The sequence below is a fragment of the Globicephala melas genome, chromosome 4, assembly GCF_963455315.2.
Source record: "Globicephala melas chromosome 4, mGloMel1.2, whole genome shotgun sequence".
Taxonomy (NCBI): Eukaryota; Metazoa; Chordata; class Mammalia; order Artiodactyla; family Delphinidae; genus Globicephala; species Globicephala melas.
The window spans coordinates 70,237,843-70,256,258 of NC_083317.1; the positions used below are offsets into that span (position 1 = coordinate 70,237,843).

General features: G+C 39.1%; 1 protein-coding gene across 2 annotated transcripts in view; it reads right to left on the reverse strand.

Annotated features, from left to right (window-relative positions):
- SLC12A8 (solute carrier family 12 member 8) overlaps window positions 1-18,416 on the reverse strand; it is a 129,373-nt gene that overhangs the window by 2,878 nt on the left and 108,079 nt on the right. Inside the window, exons 11-14 of one of the 2 annotated variants that reach the window (XM_060298189.1) lie at window positions 8,315-8,412; window positions 7,635-7,756; window positions 3,675-3,687; window positions 29-66 (exon numbers count right to left, since the gene is read on the reverse strand). In XM_060298189.1, the coding sequence (XP_060154172.1) occupies window positions 29-66; window positions 3,675-3,687; window positions 7,635-7,756; window positions 8,315-8,412 (271 nt within the window). Of the gene's footprint in view, window positions 1-28; window positions 67-3,674; window positions 3,688-7,634; window positions 7,757-8,314; window positions 8,413-11,379; window positions 12,593-18,416 lie in introns of those variants that run through there. The other variant, XM_060298188.1, reaches the window with a different exon arrangement.

Sequence of the window (18,416 nt, forward strand, 5' to 3'; positions counted from 1 at the left end):
CTGAAAAGGCTGAAGTTGGAGGCTAAACCTGCAGGGAAGACATAGACATAAATATTTATGAAGGCTCTATGAATGCATCTAGAATCCCAGGTTTAATGGGATAAATACACATCCCCTGACACACACACAATAGCACAAAAAAATTTTTTTCCTTTTTCAGTCTAACCAAACGACATTCATTGTAATACTCTGACAGCAACCTGCTAAGGACTTCATACTTATATGTAGTTTCCAAAAGTTGATTTCTAAACTCCAACATCCCAAGAAAGAAACTGAATGCATTTATAGAGAAAGAAGCACAGGACTTGCTAACTTCAGTCTTTGGAATTTTTAATTTTTTTAAATTTTGATAATTTTTTTCCTTAGATTCAAACTGATTATGTGTTTAAGTAGACACTATAAAGTCCCCTACTAGACCATACACTCTTTGAGGCCAGGAAGCACATCTTTTCCATCTGGTAACACACACAGCACAACAGCCACAGGATCTGGCCCTTAGGAAGTTTTCTTCAGGTGCTGGGTGACTCAAATAGTACCTGTGCAATAGCATGTGGAAATGTTAGTGCTGAAGTTTGAAGTGAGATTGTTGTTGACAGTGACCAAATATCCTGGCATCAGACGCACTGTCTACAATATGGTTTATCAACTTTGTTTAAAAAGCTTTTTTTTTTAATCCATTTCTCCTTTGGTGTGAGTTTTTTAAAAATCTCACAAAATGAATTATATATAACTTTAGGAAAGCAAATGAAATATAATTTTATAAAGTGCTTTTCCAAATTATATATATTCACTCCACCATATTCATATTATATATATATATATATGTGTGAGTGTGTGTGTGTATATATATATATGTATATATATATATACGTGTGTGTATATATATATATATATATATATATATATACGGCTGGTTGAAAATTGGTTAATTAGATCATGTTCAATATATGATCAGGAAGTGAGCATTATTTTAAGAGGCTTATGTTAGAATCTTGACTAATGTCAACAGTATGCAGCTGATAACATGTATTTAGAAAATAAACATAAATATTCTATTAACTGGTCCTACCTATTTATGCTCATTTAGATTCTAAATTATCTAAATTTTAGATGAAGATGGGCCTGAAATTTGATTTCATACTTTCCTGTAAATAAATTTCTGGGAAATATTTAAATTTCTTAGAATCAAACTAACTTCTAAGAAATTCAGAAGCAATCACTGATGTAATCACTATGTTAATTAAAATATATTTTCTCCATTAAATTAGCTGATATAAGGACCCTTAGTATGACTTTTTCTAAAGCATTATTTTTAATGTACATGTGATTCAAGTGTTTGAAGTGCATTTCTTTCAAAAATGTATATCAGACTATTCTAATTTGGAAGCATTTTTTTTTTCATTTTGCCTGGATTGTTATGGTCCATCTGATTTAGTTAGGACTTAAAACTACGTAATTACTTTATTTTAAAAATTGGGACATTGTAGAATTTTGATGAAAAGGACTCTTGAATGTATTTTTAAAACAGCTTTATTATTGAGGAATAACTGACACACAATATTGATAATATTTTCTTCCTTTCCTTATTCTTTTTTTTTTTCTTTTCTTTTCTTTTTTTGCGGTACGTGGGCCTCTCACTGTGTGGCCTCTCCCGCCGCAGAGCACAGGCTCCAGACACGCAGGCTCAGCGGCCATGGCTCACGGGCCTAGCCGCTTCACGGCATGTGGGATCTTCCCGGACCGGGGCACGAACCCGTGTCCTCTGCATCAGCAGGCGGACTCTCAACCACTGCGCCACCAGGGAAGCCCCTTCCTTTCTTTATTCTTGATGCTCTGGCACTTGGGGTCTTGATCCTAGAGGTGCTAATTCCTAGAGATAGGAAACAACTCCCCTATGAGCACACCTTTGATATACAAACCAACCAGTCCAGAGCCTGTGCCCCCTACCATCTCCTTTATCAAGCTCTCACACATCAAGCCAATATTCCCCTGCCTTAAATCACTCCAGGGCCAAACCCCAGACAACTAGAGACCACACCTATAACCTAGAGTTCCCTGAAATTATTCAAACTACCTAATCCTAAACTTATTCAGCTATCTACCTGCCTTGTCCATTCTTTCCCACTAAAAGCCTAATAAAGGCTATGGGCCATGCTCTCCCCACTTCCTCTTTTGCCTCCTGACCAACCCTGGTCCTCTCCGCTGTGGCCCTGCATGACCCTCCTGTTCCTAGGGATCTGTGAGTATAAACTTCTTTCTTCATGATAATAATTTCTGTGTCTGTGTGTCTTATCATACCTGATTAAAACAAATCCCAGGTACATTTTTAGAACAAACTACATGCATTTAAAGTGTACAATTTGGTAAGTGTTGACACATGCATATACTGTGAAATCATCACTAAAAGCAAGATAATGAACATATCCATCCCCTCCAAAAGCTCCCTCAAGTGACTTCATAAGACCTCCCTCCCTTGTATCCACACTCCCACCCTCATCCAAAGGCAACCGCTGATAGTGCTGTCATTAGAAATTAGTTTGCATTTTTAATAATAACATATGTATATATGTAAAATATTACATTACGTACTCATTTTTTCTAGTTTCTTTCACTCAGCACAGTTATTTTGAGATTCACGCTATTGCATATATCGATAGTTCATTCTTTTTATTACGAGATAGTATTCCGTTGCATGGCTATACTATACTTACAGAGTAACCTGTTGATGGACATGTGAACTGTTTTCAGTTTTTGACTATTACAAACTAAGCTGCTATAAATATTCATATACACGTTTTTGTATGCCCGTATGCTTTTAATTCTCTTTGGTAAATACCTAGGAGTACAGTGGCTAACTCATATAGCAGATATATATATTTTGTAATACACTGTCAAATGGTTTCACGAAGTGATCGTATTATTTTTACATTTTCCTCAGTTATATATGATAGCTCTAGCTGCTCCACATCCTTGCCAACATTTGGCATGATCAGTATTTTTAATTTTAATCACCCTGATAGGTGTATAATATTATATTGTGGTTTTAATTTTCATTTCTTAATGACTAATCACACTGAATACCTTTTCCCATGCTTATTTGTCAACCATATATGTTCTTTGCTGAAACCTATTTAAAACTTATGCCCATTTAAAATTTTTTGTTGTTTTCTTGTTACTGAGTTTTGAGGGTTTTTATATATTCTAGGTACAAGTCCTTTTCAAACATGTGATTTGCTAATATTTTCTCATAGTCTATGGCTTGCCTTTGCATTCCTTTACCGGTGTGTTTGGAGGAACAGTCCTTAATTTTGATGAAGTCCAATTTATCAATTTTTTTCCTGCTTTTGGTGTTGTATCTAAGAAATCTTTGTCTCACTCACAGTCACAAATTTTTTCCCTATATTTTCTAGGATCCATTTTGAGCTATTTTTACATTGTATGATGTATGAAGTTTGTTTTTTGCTTGTGTATTTCCAATTGTTCCAGCAGCATTTGCTGAAAAGACTATTTTTTTCCTCCACTGAATTGCCTTTGTAATTTCTGGACTCTCTACTCTGTCCACTGATTTTTTTATCTATCTTGATTCCAATACCATGCTGTCTTGATTACTTTAGCTTTACAGTTAGTTTTGAAATCAGGTAGTGTTAAGTCTTGCAACTTTGTTTTTCTTTTACAAAGTTGCTTGGGCTATTCTAGGTCCTTTGAATTTCCATATAAATACTTTAGGATCTGCTTTCCAATTTCTACAAAAAAGGCAGCTGTGATTTTGATTGGGATTATATCTAATCTATAGAAAATTCTGAGGTGAAATGTCATCTTAAGAATATTGAATTGAATCTTCGATTCATGAATATAGTATAAATCTTCATTTATTTAATTTCTTCTTTAATTTCCTCTCAAAATGTTTTGTAGTTTTCCTCTTCTAGTCCATAAATATGGTGAATTACATTGATTGATTAAGAATGTTAAACCAGGGCCTAGAGACTCATACAGAATGAAGTAAGTCAGAAAGAGAAAAACAAATATTGTATATTAATGCATATATGTGGAATCTAGAAAAATGGTACAGATGAACCTATTTGCAAAGCAGAAATAGAGACACAGATGTAGAGAACAAATGTATGGACACCAAGTGGGGGAAGGAGAGGTGGGATGAATTGGGAGATTGGGATTGACATATATATACTACTATGTACAAAATAGATAACTACTGAGAACTGATAGATAACTAAAATAGATAACTAATGAGAACCTACTGTATAGCGCAGGGAACTCTACTCAATGCTTTGTGGTGACCTAAATGGGAAGGAAATCCAAAAAAGAGGGGATATATGTATACATATAACTGATTCACTTTGCTGTACAGACACAAACTAATACAACACTGTAAAGCAACTATACACCAATAAAAATTTTTAAAAAAAGAGAGGGAGAATGTTAAACTAACCTTGAATTCCTAGGACAACCCATTTGCTTATGATGTATTATTATGCTTTTTATATTATTTTCTATTCAATTTGTTAAAGTCTTGTTAAGAAGTTTTATATCTATGTTCATGAGGGATATTGGTGTGCAGTCTTCTGAAGCATTTGTATCAAATTGATATTCTCTCTTCCTTAAGTGTTAGATAGATTTCATTAGTGACACCATCTGGGCCCAAGGTTTTCTTTATGGGAAGGTTTTTTAATGATAAGTTTAATTTCTTTCATAGATGACCTAAACAGCCCTATATGTCTTCTAGAGTGAGCTTTGATATTTGATAGTTTGTATCTTTTGAGGAATTTTTCCAATTCATCTGTCAAATTTATTGCATAAAGCTGTTTAAAACATTTCCTTATTTTCCTTTTTAATGTCTGTAGACTCTCCAGTCATGTCATTTCTCTCACTCCTGGTGTTGAGCATTTGTGTTTCCTCTCCTTTTATTCTGATCAGTCTGGGTAGAGGTTTGTAAATTTTATTGATCTCACATAACCAGCTTTTTGTTTCACTGGCATTCTCTATTTTTCCCTGTTTTATATTTTATTGATTTCTACTTTGATCTTCATGGTTTCCCTGTTTCTTCTTACTTGGGTTTAATTTGGTCTTTTTCTCTAGTTTCTTAAGTGGGAAACTGGGGTTATTATTTTGAGACACTTCTTTCTTTTTTAATATAAGCATTTGACGCAGTAAATTTCCCTCTAAGTAGTGAATTAGCTGCGTCCCACAATTTTGATGTTATATTTTCATTTTCATTCAGTTCAAATACTTTTTTTTTTTTTTTTGCGGTATGCGGGCCTTTCACTGTTGTGGCCTGTCCCGTTGCAGAGCACAGTCATCCAGACACGCAGGCTCAGCGGCCATGGCTCACGGGCCCAGCCGCTCCGTGGCATGTGGGATCAGCCCGGACCGGGTCAAGTTCAAATACTTTTTAATTTTACTTATTTCTCCTTTGAACCATGAGTTATTTAGTTTCTTTAGTTTACTTAGTGCTCCTTAGTGTTCTTAGTCATTTAGTGTTATTCAGTGTTCTTTAGTTTCTAAATATTTGGGAATCTTCCAGATATCTTTCTGGTATTTATTTCTAATTTACTTCCCCTTTTGTTCTTGAATTGACTTGAATACCCTTAAACTTTCTGAGACTTTAAAAAATGTCCTAGAATATGGTTTATGCTCGTAAATGTTTCATGTGCACTTAAAAATATATATTCTGCTGTTGTTAGGTAGAGTATTCTATAAATATCAATTTGGCCATGTTTATTGATAACATTATTCAAGTCTTCTAAAGCCCTACTGATTTTTTGCCTACTTGTTTTATCAATTATTGAGAGAGAGGTGTTGAAATCTATGACTGTAATCGAGAATTTTTCTACTTATTATTGCAGATCTATCAGGCTTTGTTTTTTATATTTCAAAGCTCTGTTTTTAAGTGCATAAATGTTAAGATTTATTATGTCCTCTTGATTAATTTTCCCTTTGTCTTTATGAAATGACCCTCTTTATCCCTGGTAATATTCTTTTCTCTGAAATCTACTTTGTCTGATGTTAATATAGTCACTCCAGCTTTGTCTGATTTATCTTACCATGATGTATCTTTTTTCCATCCTTTTACTTTTAACTTATTTGTATCTTTATATTGAAAGTAGGTTTCTTGTAGATAGCATATAGTTGGATCATGCTTTTTTATTCAATCTGACAATCTCAGTGCTTAGACCTTTTAATTGGGAGTGTTTATTTCATTTTATTTTTAACTATCTTTTTAAAAATTTTTTATAAATTAATTTACTCTTATTTTTGGCTGTGTTGGGTCTTCGTTGCTGCACGTGGGCTTTCTCTAGTTGCCTTGAGTTAGGGCTACTCTTCATTGTGGTGCTCGGGCTTCTCGTTGCGGTGGCTTCTCTTGTCATGGACCACGGGCTCTAGGTGCATGGGCTTCAGTAGTTGTGGCGTGCAGGCTTCAGTAGTTGTGGCTCATGGGCTCTAGAGCACAGGCTCAGTAGTTGTGGCGCACGGGCTTAGTTGTTCCACGGCATGTGGGATCTTTCCAGACCAGGGCTCAAACCCGTGTCCCCTGCATTGGCAGGTGGATTCTTAACCACTGCACCACCAAGGAAGTCCCTGATTGGGAGTGTTTAGACTATTTAAAATTAGTGTGGTTATTGATATGGCTAGATTTATATAAACCACCTTGCTATTTGTTTTGGGTCTATTATCTTTTTCTCTTTTTTCTAATTAACATTGATCTGAGTATTTTTAATTCAATTTTATCCCCTTTATTGACTTATTACTTGTAATTCTTTGCTGTGTTAGAGGCATACCTCATTTTGCTGCACTTTGTTACTGTGCTTCCCAGTATTGCATCTTTTACAAGTTGAAGGTTTGTGGCAACCCTGGATCAAGCAAGTCTATCAGGGCCATTTCCCCAACAGCATTTGCTCACTTTCTGTGTCTGTGTCATATTTTGGTAATTCTTACAATATTTCAAACTTTTTCATTATTATTATATTTCTCATGGTGATCTGTGATCAGTCATCTTTAATGTTACTATTATGACTCGATGAAGGCTCAGATGATGGTTAGCCTTTTTTAGCGATAAAGTATTTTAAAATTAAGTTATGTACATTGTTTTTTAAGACATAATGCTATTGCACACTTAACAGACTACCGTATAGTGTAAACGTAACTTTTATATGTACTAGGAAACAAAAATATTTGTCTGACTCACATTATTGCAATATTCCAGTGATCTGGAACTGAACTCACAATATTTCCAAGGTATACTGGTAGTTTAGTAGTTGCTTTAGGGTTTGTAGTACACATTTTTAACTTATCACAGTCTACCTTTAAGTAACATTTTATACTTCACGTATACTATAAGAAACTTCCAAGCGTATATCCCCATTTCTTCCCTCCTGGCCCTTGTGCTATTGTTGTCATCCATTTTACTTCTACATGTCTTACAAACCTCACGATTTATTATTATTTTTCATTTGTTATCATTTATGCGCATGCCATATTTTTTCTCCTAGACTGTCAGCTCCTTGAAAGCGGGATTTGTATCTGAGTCAGTGTTGGCATTTAGTATGTGTTCGAAACAGGTTTTTTTCAATAAATGCTAAAAGAGAAGAAAGGAGGTGGTGGCAAAATGACTCTGTTGCTTACCAAGGTGAAGCCCGGAACTGGTCCAACCAATGTAGAGATACACAATGGCAGCAACACCCATGTTAACCAGGGTATAGACCCACTGGATCACAAACATGATGAGAAGGGACCCAACAGCCTGTGGAAACAGAAGGAAGTGCAAGTCAGCTAATGGTTTAAACACACAGTAAGCGAGCCACAAGGCTAGGGCCTTAAGAAACAACAGTCTTCTCGTCAACCTCTGAACACTCTATAAGTCTGAATAATTGAAGTTCACTCATAATTCAAAAAACCCCTCTAAAGTAGGTATTTGAGAAGACATCCTCCTGAAAGTACCCTCTAATCAAAACAATCAATAAATAGACTTTCTATCCTAGGTCCTTGTTCTACTCCTTTCTAGGAGAAACAAGTTAGAGTAAAATTATGCTAATATGGTGTATCTAGAAATTAGGTGATCCAGAGTTTATCAGGGATGATTAATTATTTAAAAAGTAAACCATTGATTAAAATAAGTGGTTCGTTAAATGTAATCTTGCCATATGTAGCCTCATCTAAATTCTAATATAACAGGCAGTTAAATCACATTGCTCCTAATGAGACTCTCCTCTTTCCTCCCCCAAGTCCCACCCCAAGATCACACATGTATCCACTTGAATTAAGTCTCAAGGACAGTTGAGATCAAAATGAACTTACTCACCCCCAACAGGGAGACCCAGGGGTTGCATATGCGAGTGTAGAAAGAAGTTGGTCTCCTCTGGATATCTTGTTCCTGGAGCCTGGACTTTAGGAAGAAATCTAAAAAATAAATGAGCCAAAATCCTTGGTTACTAATTTGTTACCAAACCCTCTAGTATTTTTATTAGCAAATACTTATGAGCTCCTCTTCTCCAATTTTGTAACTCAGCCTAAAACACAACTTCCACTCATCTCAACCATTAATGCCCTTTGCCACAACTGAGGCTTGTCTTTACCAGAAAGCTTACATCTCCTAAATCGTGATTTCAATCAATTTACTCTCAGCCCATCACCTCCATTTTTTCTCATTCACTCTGCTGTCTCCCACCCCAACTATTCATAGACCACAGAGGGACCTTCAGTCAACTTGCCCTAGTATGTTTTTGCTTCCTATCACCTACCTCCTCTTTTCACTACCCTCTTACCTGGCTTAGATTCCATGATCCAAGACTCTCAGCAAGTACTCCCTTGGATATGTTATCTGCTTCCATGCTTCAGCACCACTCAGAAGTCTTATACCTAGTCAACTCATTCTCCTTCTCTCTGATGTAACAGATTTCCAAACTCTCCTCTCAAAAGACAGCTTTCATATCCTCTCATCACCAAATCTACCAACCCACTTTCATCTGTACCCTCTCTTCTGCCTTTCTGTTTTCAGAGTAGATGAACAGTTCTGGCTCCTACCTAAGGCCCATCCCTGTATTTGTGCCCTGCTCAAGGATTTTGCTTTTGCTTCGTCAATTTTTCCATAGTCTACTAGATCATCCCCATCAAACACAAATACACTGTAATTTCTCCCAACTAAAGAAATATCTTCTGGTCACCCTTCAGCTACTATCCTATTTTTTGGCCTCCCTTATAGCAAAAATTCTCAAAAGAATTGCCTATATGGTTTCTACCTTCCATTGTTTCCTCAACCTACTTTTAGGGTTGTATATACCATTCCACTAAAATGACTCTACCTAAGGTTGGCAATGACTTGAATCTTTTCAAATTCAATGGTCAGCTCATTTTACTTGACCTTTCAGATAGCACCTGACACATGTGATCACTTTCTTCTTATTGAAACACATTCTTCTCTTGGTTCCTAGGATGCCTCAGTTTCCTAGTTTTCCTCCTATCTCACTGCCCACTTCTTCTCAGTCTCCTTTGCTGGATCACCTCCTCCTTCCAACCCCCAAGTATTGGAGAATCCTAGCATTCATTCAGTCCTCAGCACTCTTCTTTATTGCAGTTAGGTGTGGCCATGTGACTAAGTTCTCACCAATGGAATGTGAACACAAGTGGTGAGTGTCACTTCTGCATCAGAGTCTTTGAGACAGTAGGTGTGCCTCTTCTCTGTGCCCGAAATCAGAACGTGGTAACTCAGTCTTGATTTTGCTCATTATAAGGACTTAGGGGATGGTGAAGTCATAAAAATGGAAGGAGCCTGGGTCCCTGAAGCAATGCATGGAGGAGAGCCTCTCACTGATTTGGAACACCCTTCCTGGACTGTTAGTGCAAGTGAGAAATAAATTTCCATTGTGTTTGAGCCACTGTGTTTTTGTTTATTTGTGATAGCAGTATAGCCTCCCTTAATTAATATACCTCAAAACAGGCTTCAGATCCTTCTCTTACTTCTACACAATCTATTCCTTACGAAGCCAGTGATCTTCTTAAGGCTGGATCTGATCATATCACACCTCTAGCTACAACCTTCCATGACCTTCTGTCATAATCACCATGGAGTGCATGGCCCTACACAGGACTGACCTCTGCTTTCCTTGCTATACTCATCTCCTACCTCTCTCCTCCCACCCACTCCTCTCCACTCACTGCTGGACTTCTGCTCTTCTTGGAATTTGCCAATCCAATTTCCATCTGTACCTTTATACATGCCATTTCCCCTGCCTGTAACTCTTCTCCCACATCTCTGCATGGTTCACTGCTTTATACAATTCAGTTCTCCATTAAAATATCCTCCTCTCAAAGAGATATTTTCTGAACAACCTATCTGAAACAGAACCACCCTCCCCACTCTAGTCTCTATCCTGTTACCCCACTTTATTACTCATCGTACTATTTATCACTTACTGACATCACAGTATGTGTGTTTGCTTGTTTATTATGTGTCTTTCCTGCTAGAATGCAAGTTCAATGACAGCAGAGACCTTCTATGTCTGTTCAGCATGTTCCCCACCCCCAGCACCTAGAACAGCACTTGGAATGTAGTAAATGTCCCATACGTGAGGCTAAACGAATGACCAATCATCCTAGGTCCCAGAGAAGTCTTCATCCTCTCAACATGTCTGCCTTTACCATATACTTCCAACTATTATACTTATCTTTTATATCTCCATATCTTGAGGGCAAGGGCCGTCTTTTGTATCTCTAAATACCAAATCTAGGCATGTAGGGGTCTGTGTATAGGAAGTGCTCAAGAAGTGTCTCCTTATTAATTGTGGATTAAAATAAACTCTGCCAGAAGACGTAAATAGACATTTCTCCAAAGAAGACACACAGATGGCCAATAAGCACGTGAAAAGATGCTCATCATTGCTAATTATTAGGAAAATGCAAATCAAAACTACCATGAGGTATCACCTCATATGTCAGAATGGCCATCATTAAAAAGTCTACAAATAACAAATGCTGGAGAGGGTGTAGAGAAAAGGGAACCCTCCTATACTGTTGGTGGGAATGTAGATTGGTGCAGCCATTATGGAAAACAGTATGGAGGTTCCTCAAAAAACTAAAAATAGAGTTGCATATGATCCGGCAATCCCAATCCTGGGCATGTATCTGGACAAAACTATAATTCAAAAAGATACATGTACCCCTATGTTCATTGCGGCACTATTCACAATAGCCAAGACATGGAAACAACCTAAATGTCCAACAACAGATGAATGGATGAAGAAGATGTGGCACACATATATAATGGAATACTTCTCAGCCATAAAAATGAATGAAATAATGCCATGTGCAGCAACATGGATGGGCCTAGAGATTATCATACTAAGTGACGTCAGACAGAGAAAGACAAATACCAAATGATATCACTTATATGTGGAACCTAAAATATGACACAAATGAACTTATCTACAAAACAGAAATAGACTCACAGACATAGACAACAGACATGGTTGTCAAGGGGGAGGGGGGTGAGGGAGGGATGGATTGGGAGTTTGGGATTAGCAGGTGCAAACTATTATATATAGGATGGATAAACAGCAAGGTCCTACTGTATAGCACAGGGAACTATATTCAATATCCTGTGATAAACCGTAATAGAAAAGAATATGAAAAAGAATGGATATATACGTATAACTGAATCACTTTGCTGTACAGTAGAAATTAATACATTATAAAGCAACTATACTTCAATAAAATAAATTTTAAAGAACTCTGCCAAGGTGCATGACTGATTTGAATTGATGGCTCTATTACTTCTTTTTTTTAAAGAAAAGACACTGTTAAGATTGTCTTTGATTACATTGTATATTTTCAACATGTGCAATGCATGATTCATTTTTTCAATCACAGGCTTAGTGAAATACAGCTGCTCCATTGATTATTAAGAAGAAACACTATTGGTGAAGAACTTAGATTTCTGCCTCTCTGAGGTTTGCCAAATGTTAAGGTCACTGTTTCACACTTGATCTTGACCTTGCACCAACTCAATTACACTGTACCCAAGGGAGTTGTGTGTATGTGTATGTGTTTTCTGAGGAACTCCAGGGAGAGTCATAGGAAGGGGTGTGTCTTCCAGGCAAGCACAGTGCAGTTTTACACATCAGCAATGCAAGGGAGAATTCAGTCAATGATGCTCAATGACTCTGAATAGGTATGACAGACAATGCAGGCGGACAATTATTCAGAATTCTGAACAGCTATGGTTTCAAAACCCTTCCAAAATGACAGAAGGAATTTTTTTTCTCTTTTCAAGAATTATACTGGAAGAAATAAGTCTTACAGACTAGTGGTGGGAGGAGACCGCTTCTCGTGTTAGAATTACTAGAATAACAACTGGAAGGCAACTTTATCAAGCTTTAGTCACAAAACAAACAAACAGGTAAGCAGAACCATGCATTAGGCATGTTAAAAATATCAAATATAGGGCTTCCCTGGTGGCGCAGTGGTTGAGAGTCCGCCTGCCGATGCAGGGGACACGGGTTCGTGCCCCGGTCCGGGAAGATCCCACATGCCGTGGAGCGGTTGGGCCCGTGAGCCATGGCCGTTGAGCCTACACGTCCCGAGCCTGTGCTCCGCAACGGGAGAGGCCACAACAGTGAAAGGCCCGCGTAGAGCCAAAAAAAAAAAAAAAAAATCAAATATAATAAACATAACACATAACATTAAATTGTCTTTTAAAATCTAGTGGTATGTCTAACAAGTTCTATGTTCACAAAACCCATGCAGAAATAAAGACTTTTTAAGCATGAAGGGGGAAGACATTATGTCAATTTTTAAAATCACAAATTTAAATAATTTTATGGAAATTACTTAAAAATCAATATTAAACCATCTCTGGAAATGCACTCCATACCTTTATCAGGATAAATAAACACACAGTTCTAGCTGGCATGTACAAACCAAGAATGTGCGTTGACGTGGTTCACAAAGGATCATGTTTCAGGTTCATGTGGGATCTTATCATGTTGATTCTGTAATCTTTTAACCACTTTCCAAATGCTGCACGTTTATTTCTAGGTTGTCATTAGCACCAACAATGCAGCTATGAGACTCTTGTACATATTTACGGTTTGTTGTTTGGTTTAGGGTTGTTTCCTTGAGATACAATCCCCCCAAACAGATTTACTAAGTCAGAGCAATTAGACAGTTTTATATTTCTTGTTACATCTTGAAAGCTCACTCTGCAGAAAGAATGAACCAGAGGGACTTCCAGCTACCACAATGTAAAGAGGTCAGTGAATCCTCTCCGTAAGAGACAGGTATACAGCTAGACAAAATCATCAAAAACAATCACTTGGGGCTCTAGAAATTTACCAAACCGAGACAACAAACCAAGAAGTGTTTATTTTTTCAAAAACTGCTGGAGCTGAGGGTAAGGACGGTGAGAGTCTACAGCCTCCTTCCTGAGCTGCTCCCACCCCCACCCCAGTTCTTACCAGCATGGAGCTGGCCTGTGTCCGTGTGGCCCAGAAGGCTTCCACCCGCTGCCAGCAGATCTGTGCGTGGGTTGGGAAGCACAATCGAAGCTGCAGCTCTCCAGGTTCCCCGGCTTTGACTTTTGTCAGTCTCTCTTAGGCTCCCCAAGCAGGGGGATGTGGGGAGCTGTAGTCCTTCTACAGCTCTCTGATTTCTAGGATCTTCCCATTAAATTTCTGGCTGTTCCACTGCTCACCCTAGCTGGGTCCCTCAGGCTAGCAAAGCTGAGGATTTCACCATTCCATTTTCTACTTTGCTCACCACATTGAACTGATAAAGGCACAACCCACAAGTTTGCTCCCTCTGGCAGCAAAACTGCTGATTTCTGAAGAAATCATGGCCAAAAACCTCCAAATTTGATGAAAAACTTTAATCAATGGATCCAAAAGGAATGAATCCATTGACATTGCTTCCAGCAATGTGTACATATACCTGATCACCACCGACCTACTATTTTTTATCTAAATTTTTGACAGCTTAACAGATATGAAATATCTCAATGGTGGTTTAAATTGGACTCATTTAATCAGTACAATGGCCTAGTTCATAATAGACACTGGCCCCAAGCAGCATACACTTTGTGTAGTGGTTAAGAACACACGCTCTAAAGTGAGATGGACCTGGGTTCAAATTCTAGCTGTCTCCTATCCTGAGCAAGTGTTTAACTTCCCTAAGCCTCACCTTTGTCATCTGGAAAAAGGTAATAACAATGCCTAGATCTGAGCTGAGCTGAGCTAATCCGCGTGTTAAGTGATTATCTCTGTGCCAGGCACCTGGGACAGACTCAATAAAAGCTGCCTATTTTTAGCTACAAACAGCATTCAACACTTAACCATAAAAGTTAGTTTGTTGAATGCACAGTGAGTGAGTCTGGTTTTTCACATGTAAACTGCGTGTTCATCTCTCCTGACCTCTCTTTAGTAGGATCTGGATTTTGACCTTCCTGTCTTTAAAAATAATATGGTTTGGGGCTTCCCTGGTGGCACAGTGGTTGAGAGTCTGCCTGCTGATGCAGGGGACACGGGTTCGTGCCCCCGGCCGGGAAGATCCCACATGCCGCAGAGCGGCTGGGCCCATGAGCCATGGCCACTGAGCCTGCGCGTCCGGAGCCTGTGCTCCGCAACAGGAGAGGCCACAACAGTGAGAGGCCTGCGTACCGCAAAAAAAAAAAAAAAATGCTTTGGAAGGTATGCTTTTATCAGTTGTGTTTGTCAGAATAATTGTTTCCTTCTGTGACACTGTGCTGGGCAAATGTTTTTTATTTCTGTTTAATCAGATCCTTTTTGTCTTTGATGATGTCTTCAGTAGTCAGAAATCGCTCTCTTGCACAGCTGTTATAAATAAGGAATTTGTGGCTATATAAGGTATCAAATATGGCCCCAAGTTAATTTTTTGATCCATTTGCTCTCAAAAATATTTATTCAATAGTGACTTGATTCTTATTATTTTACAGCATCTGGTTTGTCACACATTAGGTTCTTATAATAGTTTAACTCTTTCTATTCTACTTTACCTGTCAATGTTTAAAATTTTTAGCCAATATTTGTACAACTGTTCATCAATTTGGTTAGCCTTTACTGAGTGTTTGTCGATGCCATGTACTGTGTGGGAATATTGTTGATGAATACAAGGTAGAAAGACATGGTTTGTGACTAAAGGAAGCTCACAGACTGGAGGCAAAGCGATAAAACTAGTATTTCTTCTCCTTAAGATAGGCAGACGACAAGCAGGCCTGAAGACAAATGTGTAAACAAATGTATAAAACAATGTGATACGTGTTTATACCACTAGTGTGACTCAAATGTTATGCTTGCACAGGAGAGGAAATCAGGGAATCCTTCTCAGAGGGGGTCTGAAAAGTCAAATGGATTTTAAACCGTTAAGTCGGCGTGTTTCAGATGGAAGTGGGCAGTGATGCAATGTGCAAAGGCAGGAAGGAATAAAGAACATGATGTGTTTGGGGCACGTGTCTGGGTATAGCTGGACATGTGTACATGGCAGCTGTCATGAGAAAACTGGCCAGGAAGGTGGGGCAGGGCAGGGTTGCCAAGAATCTTGCAAATCACACCGGTATGGAAGGTAATAGATTCCAACGAAGGTTTTTAAGTAAGAGAGACATGATGAGAGTTTTATTTTAGAAAGATCGTTCAGTGGACAATGAAAAGGAGAAACAGGATATGGGAGAATCTGGAGGCTGGAGATGAGCAGGGAGATTAACAAGAGTCTGGGCACCAGATGATGAGGGTCTGAACCAAGGTGAAGGCAGCCAGGATGGAGGAGACAGAGGGGTTTACAAGAGCTCGGGACATTTCTAAGATAGGGCAACTTCAATGATGAAACGTTGCAAACTGACCACACATCTCTCCCGATAACCCACTGAGAAAACAGAAAAGGCATTAAATAGGCATAAACCTACAAACACAAGGAGAATGAGAGAGGAAAGATAAAAACAAGTCTTGGAAGGTGGAGCAGTGACGGAGGAGTGGTAACAGACAGCAGAGCCGAGGAGGACCAACTCTAGGGCCCACAGAGAGGATGCCAGCAATGAGCAGCCCAGTGCACCCCAGCAGGACCTCACAAAGTTCAGGACCAAGAAGTACCCGCCCGTGGGAAGCGATACGGTGCAGGGGACTTGTTGCAAGACTGTATATGAACCAGTTGGACATCAAGTGCCTTTCCTCTGGCCATGTAGCTAGGAAATAACTCCCTCTTTGCCTGACCCCCTCCCCAAGGTATGCGAGGGTACCTCTGAAGAAATCAAACCAGAGAGGGCCTGAACTTGGGACACCAGGCATAGCAAAGAGTGGGGGGAATGGAGCTAGAAACTGGAGAATTCAATGAAGTCTCTATCCTAAAGTGTGGGAGGCCACCAACTTCCTTATGTCACCCGGCTCCCTGAACACAAACAGCCAACTGGGGGACCCCCAGGCAAGAGATTAAAGGACTTTTCTCTGGAAGAAACCTCTAGCTAACCACACTTGGGGATCCTCCCATGAAAAAGCCAGCTTCTTGACCATTCTACAGTGAGGTGCCCCAACCAGTAAGCTCTGCCCAGGATGCAGGTCTTCTACACAGCTTTTCACTACTTACTTCTAAATAGGAACAGAAATCAAAAGATCAACAGACATTTTAGTGAAGCCAATATAAAAGAGAGAGTGAGACCAAGCCAAAGAGACAAGAATCTAAAGAACACAGGGCAGAAGACGACTTTAAAGGGAGAATAAGTAATATTACCAGAAAAATAAGATAAGCGTTATACCTATAAAACAAGAATGAGATGATGTTCAACATTTTTTTAAAAAAGATGAAGACAAATCAGGTTACAACCAAGAGCTCTTGGAAATTAAGACCAGGAGAGCTGTGGCATAGACTCACTGTTGTTACCCAATCTCCCCTTCCTCCTTAGGGAAAGAAAGAACCCCACAGGATGTCATGTGAAGCTGCAATAAAGCCAGCTAAAAAGACATTTCCCAGCCTCTGAGAATACCTAGAAAGGCTAGCGAATCAAGTTCAGAGCTATATAGCCAGGGACAACACTCAAAACCATATGTCTGGGCAGTCTAGTGGGGACACCACAGGGGCATGTGCCAAGGTCTAGACACTTCTGACCCTGAAAAGCCCTGATGGCGGAGCCAGGAATGTAGTCATCCTGCAGCCACTATCATGCTTCCAGAGAGTTCCTCCAAGTCCCCATTTCTTCAGGTTCCCAGTTCCCAGTATATGGAGGCTTCATCTAATTAGCCGAGTGTTGGTCCCGTGCCTGAACTCTGCAGGAGGGGCGGGAAAACTGAATATCTGACATTTTCAGTTTTAAGAGTGAAAGGCTTGCTGTGCCTCCCACCAAGACTCATAACACTGGAAATTCTTCAAACACAGGGAGGTCATTCAAGGCTGAGGAGGGAAAAAAAAAAAGACAGAAGTCTACCATGATATCACGCCCAACAGATCTTGTCCCCTGGATCTGACAGAGAAGTGTGATAGAGGAATTCCAAGACAACAGCTTTGTAGCAGACCGAAAGCACTGACAGGCTAGAGTGGATCAGAATAAGGGCCATAGGACAGAGGGGGGAAAAGAACAAATGGATATGATAAATTTCTGAAGAATTCGAGCATTTGGAAAATAACGTTGAGAGGCATTTGCCATATCCGCCAGAACATCTAGAAAAAAATGATGACACAAAACCAAGCAAATAAAAAACCAAGGCTGGGCTTCCCTGGTGGCGCAGTGGTTGAGAGTCCGCCTGCCGATGCAGGGGACACGGGTTCGTGCCCCGGTCTGGGAAGATCCCACATGCCACGGAGCGGCTAGGCTCGTGAGCCATGGCCGCTGAGCCTATGCGTCTGGAACCTGTGCTCCGCAACGGGAGGGGCCACAGCAGTGAGAGGCCCGCGTACGGCAAAAAAAAAAACAAAAAAAAACCAAGGCTATTATTAACCCCAGGAAACAGAAAAAGTTGGACAGAAAAGGAAATGTAATCATAGCATAATATATGGCTCAGAGTTAAGCAATATTTACCTAATCATGATAATATGAATACTAGCTATTAGATTAATTTAAAAACTGTGATGTAATTATACTGGGGACATTGGATGAGAAATCAAGAGTGGCATAAATGAGCTAGTCTTCATTTATCATAATAGGAAATCAAGAGATGAAACTGACATATCAAGAAGTAGCAATACAAATATATTATCTACAAACATGAAGGTTAACAGAAGAAGCAACTTTTTGGTTGAAAGTGGGATTTTCTGGGAGCGGGACTAGGGGAGGCAGAAGAGTCAGAGGGATGGTATGGAAGAGTGGGAACTACTATCTCTGATTATGTGACTTTTCACTCCACTTGGCTTATTAAACTGTACTCATTACTTTGACAAAAATAACATAGTTTTTAAATTTTTAATAATGCTCGTAC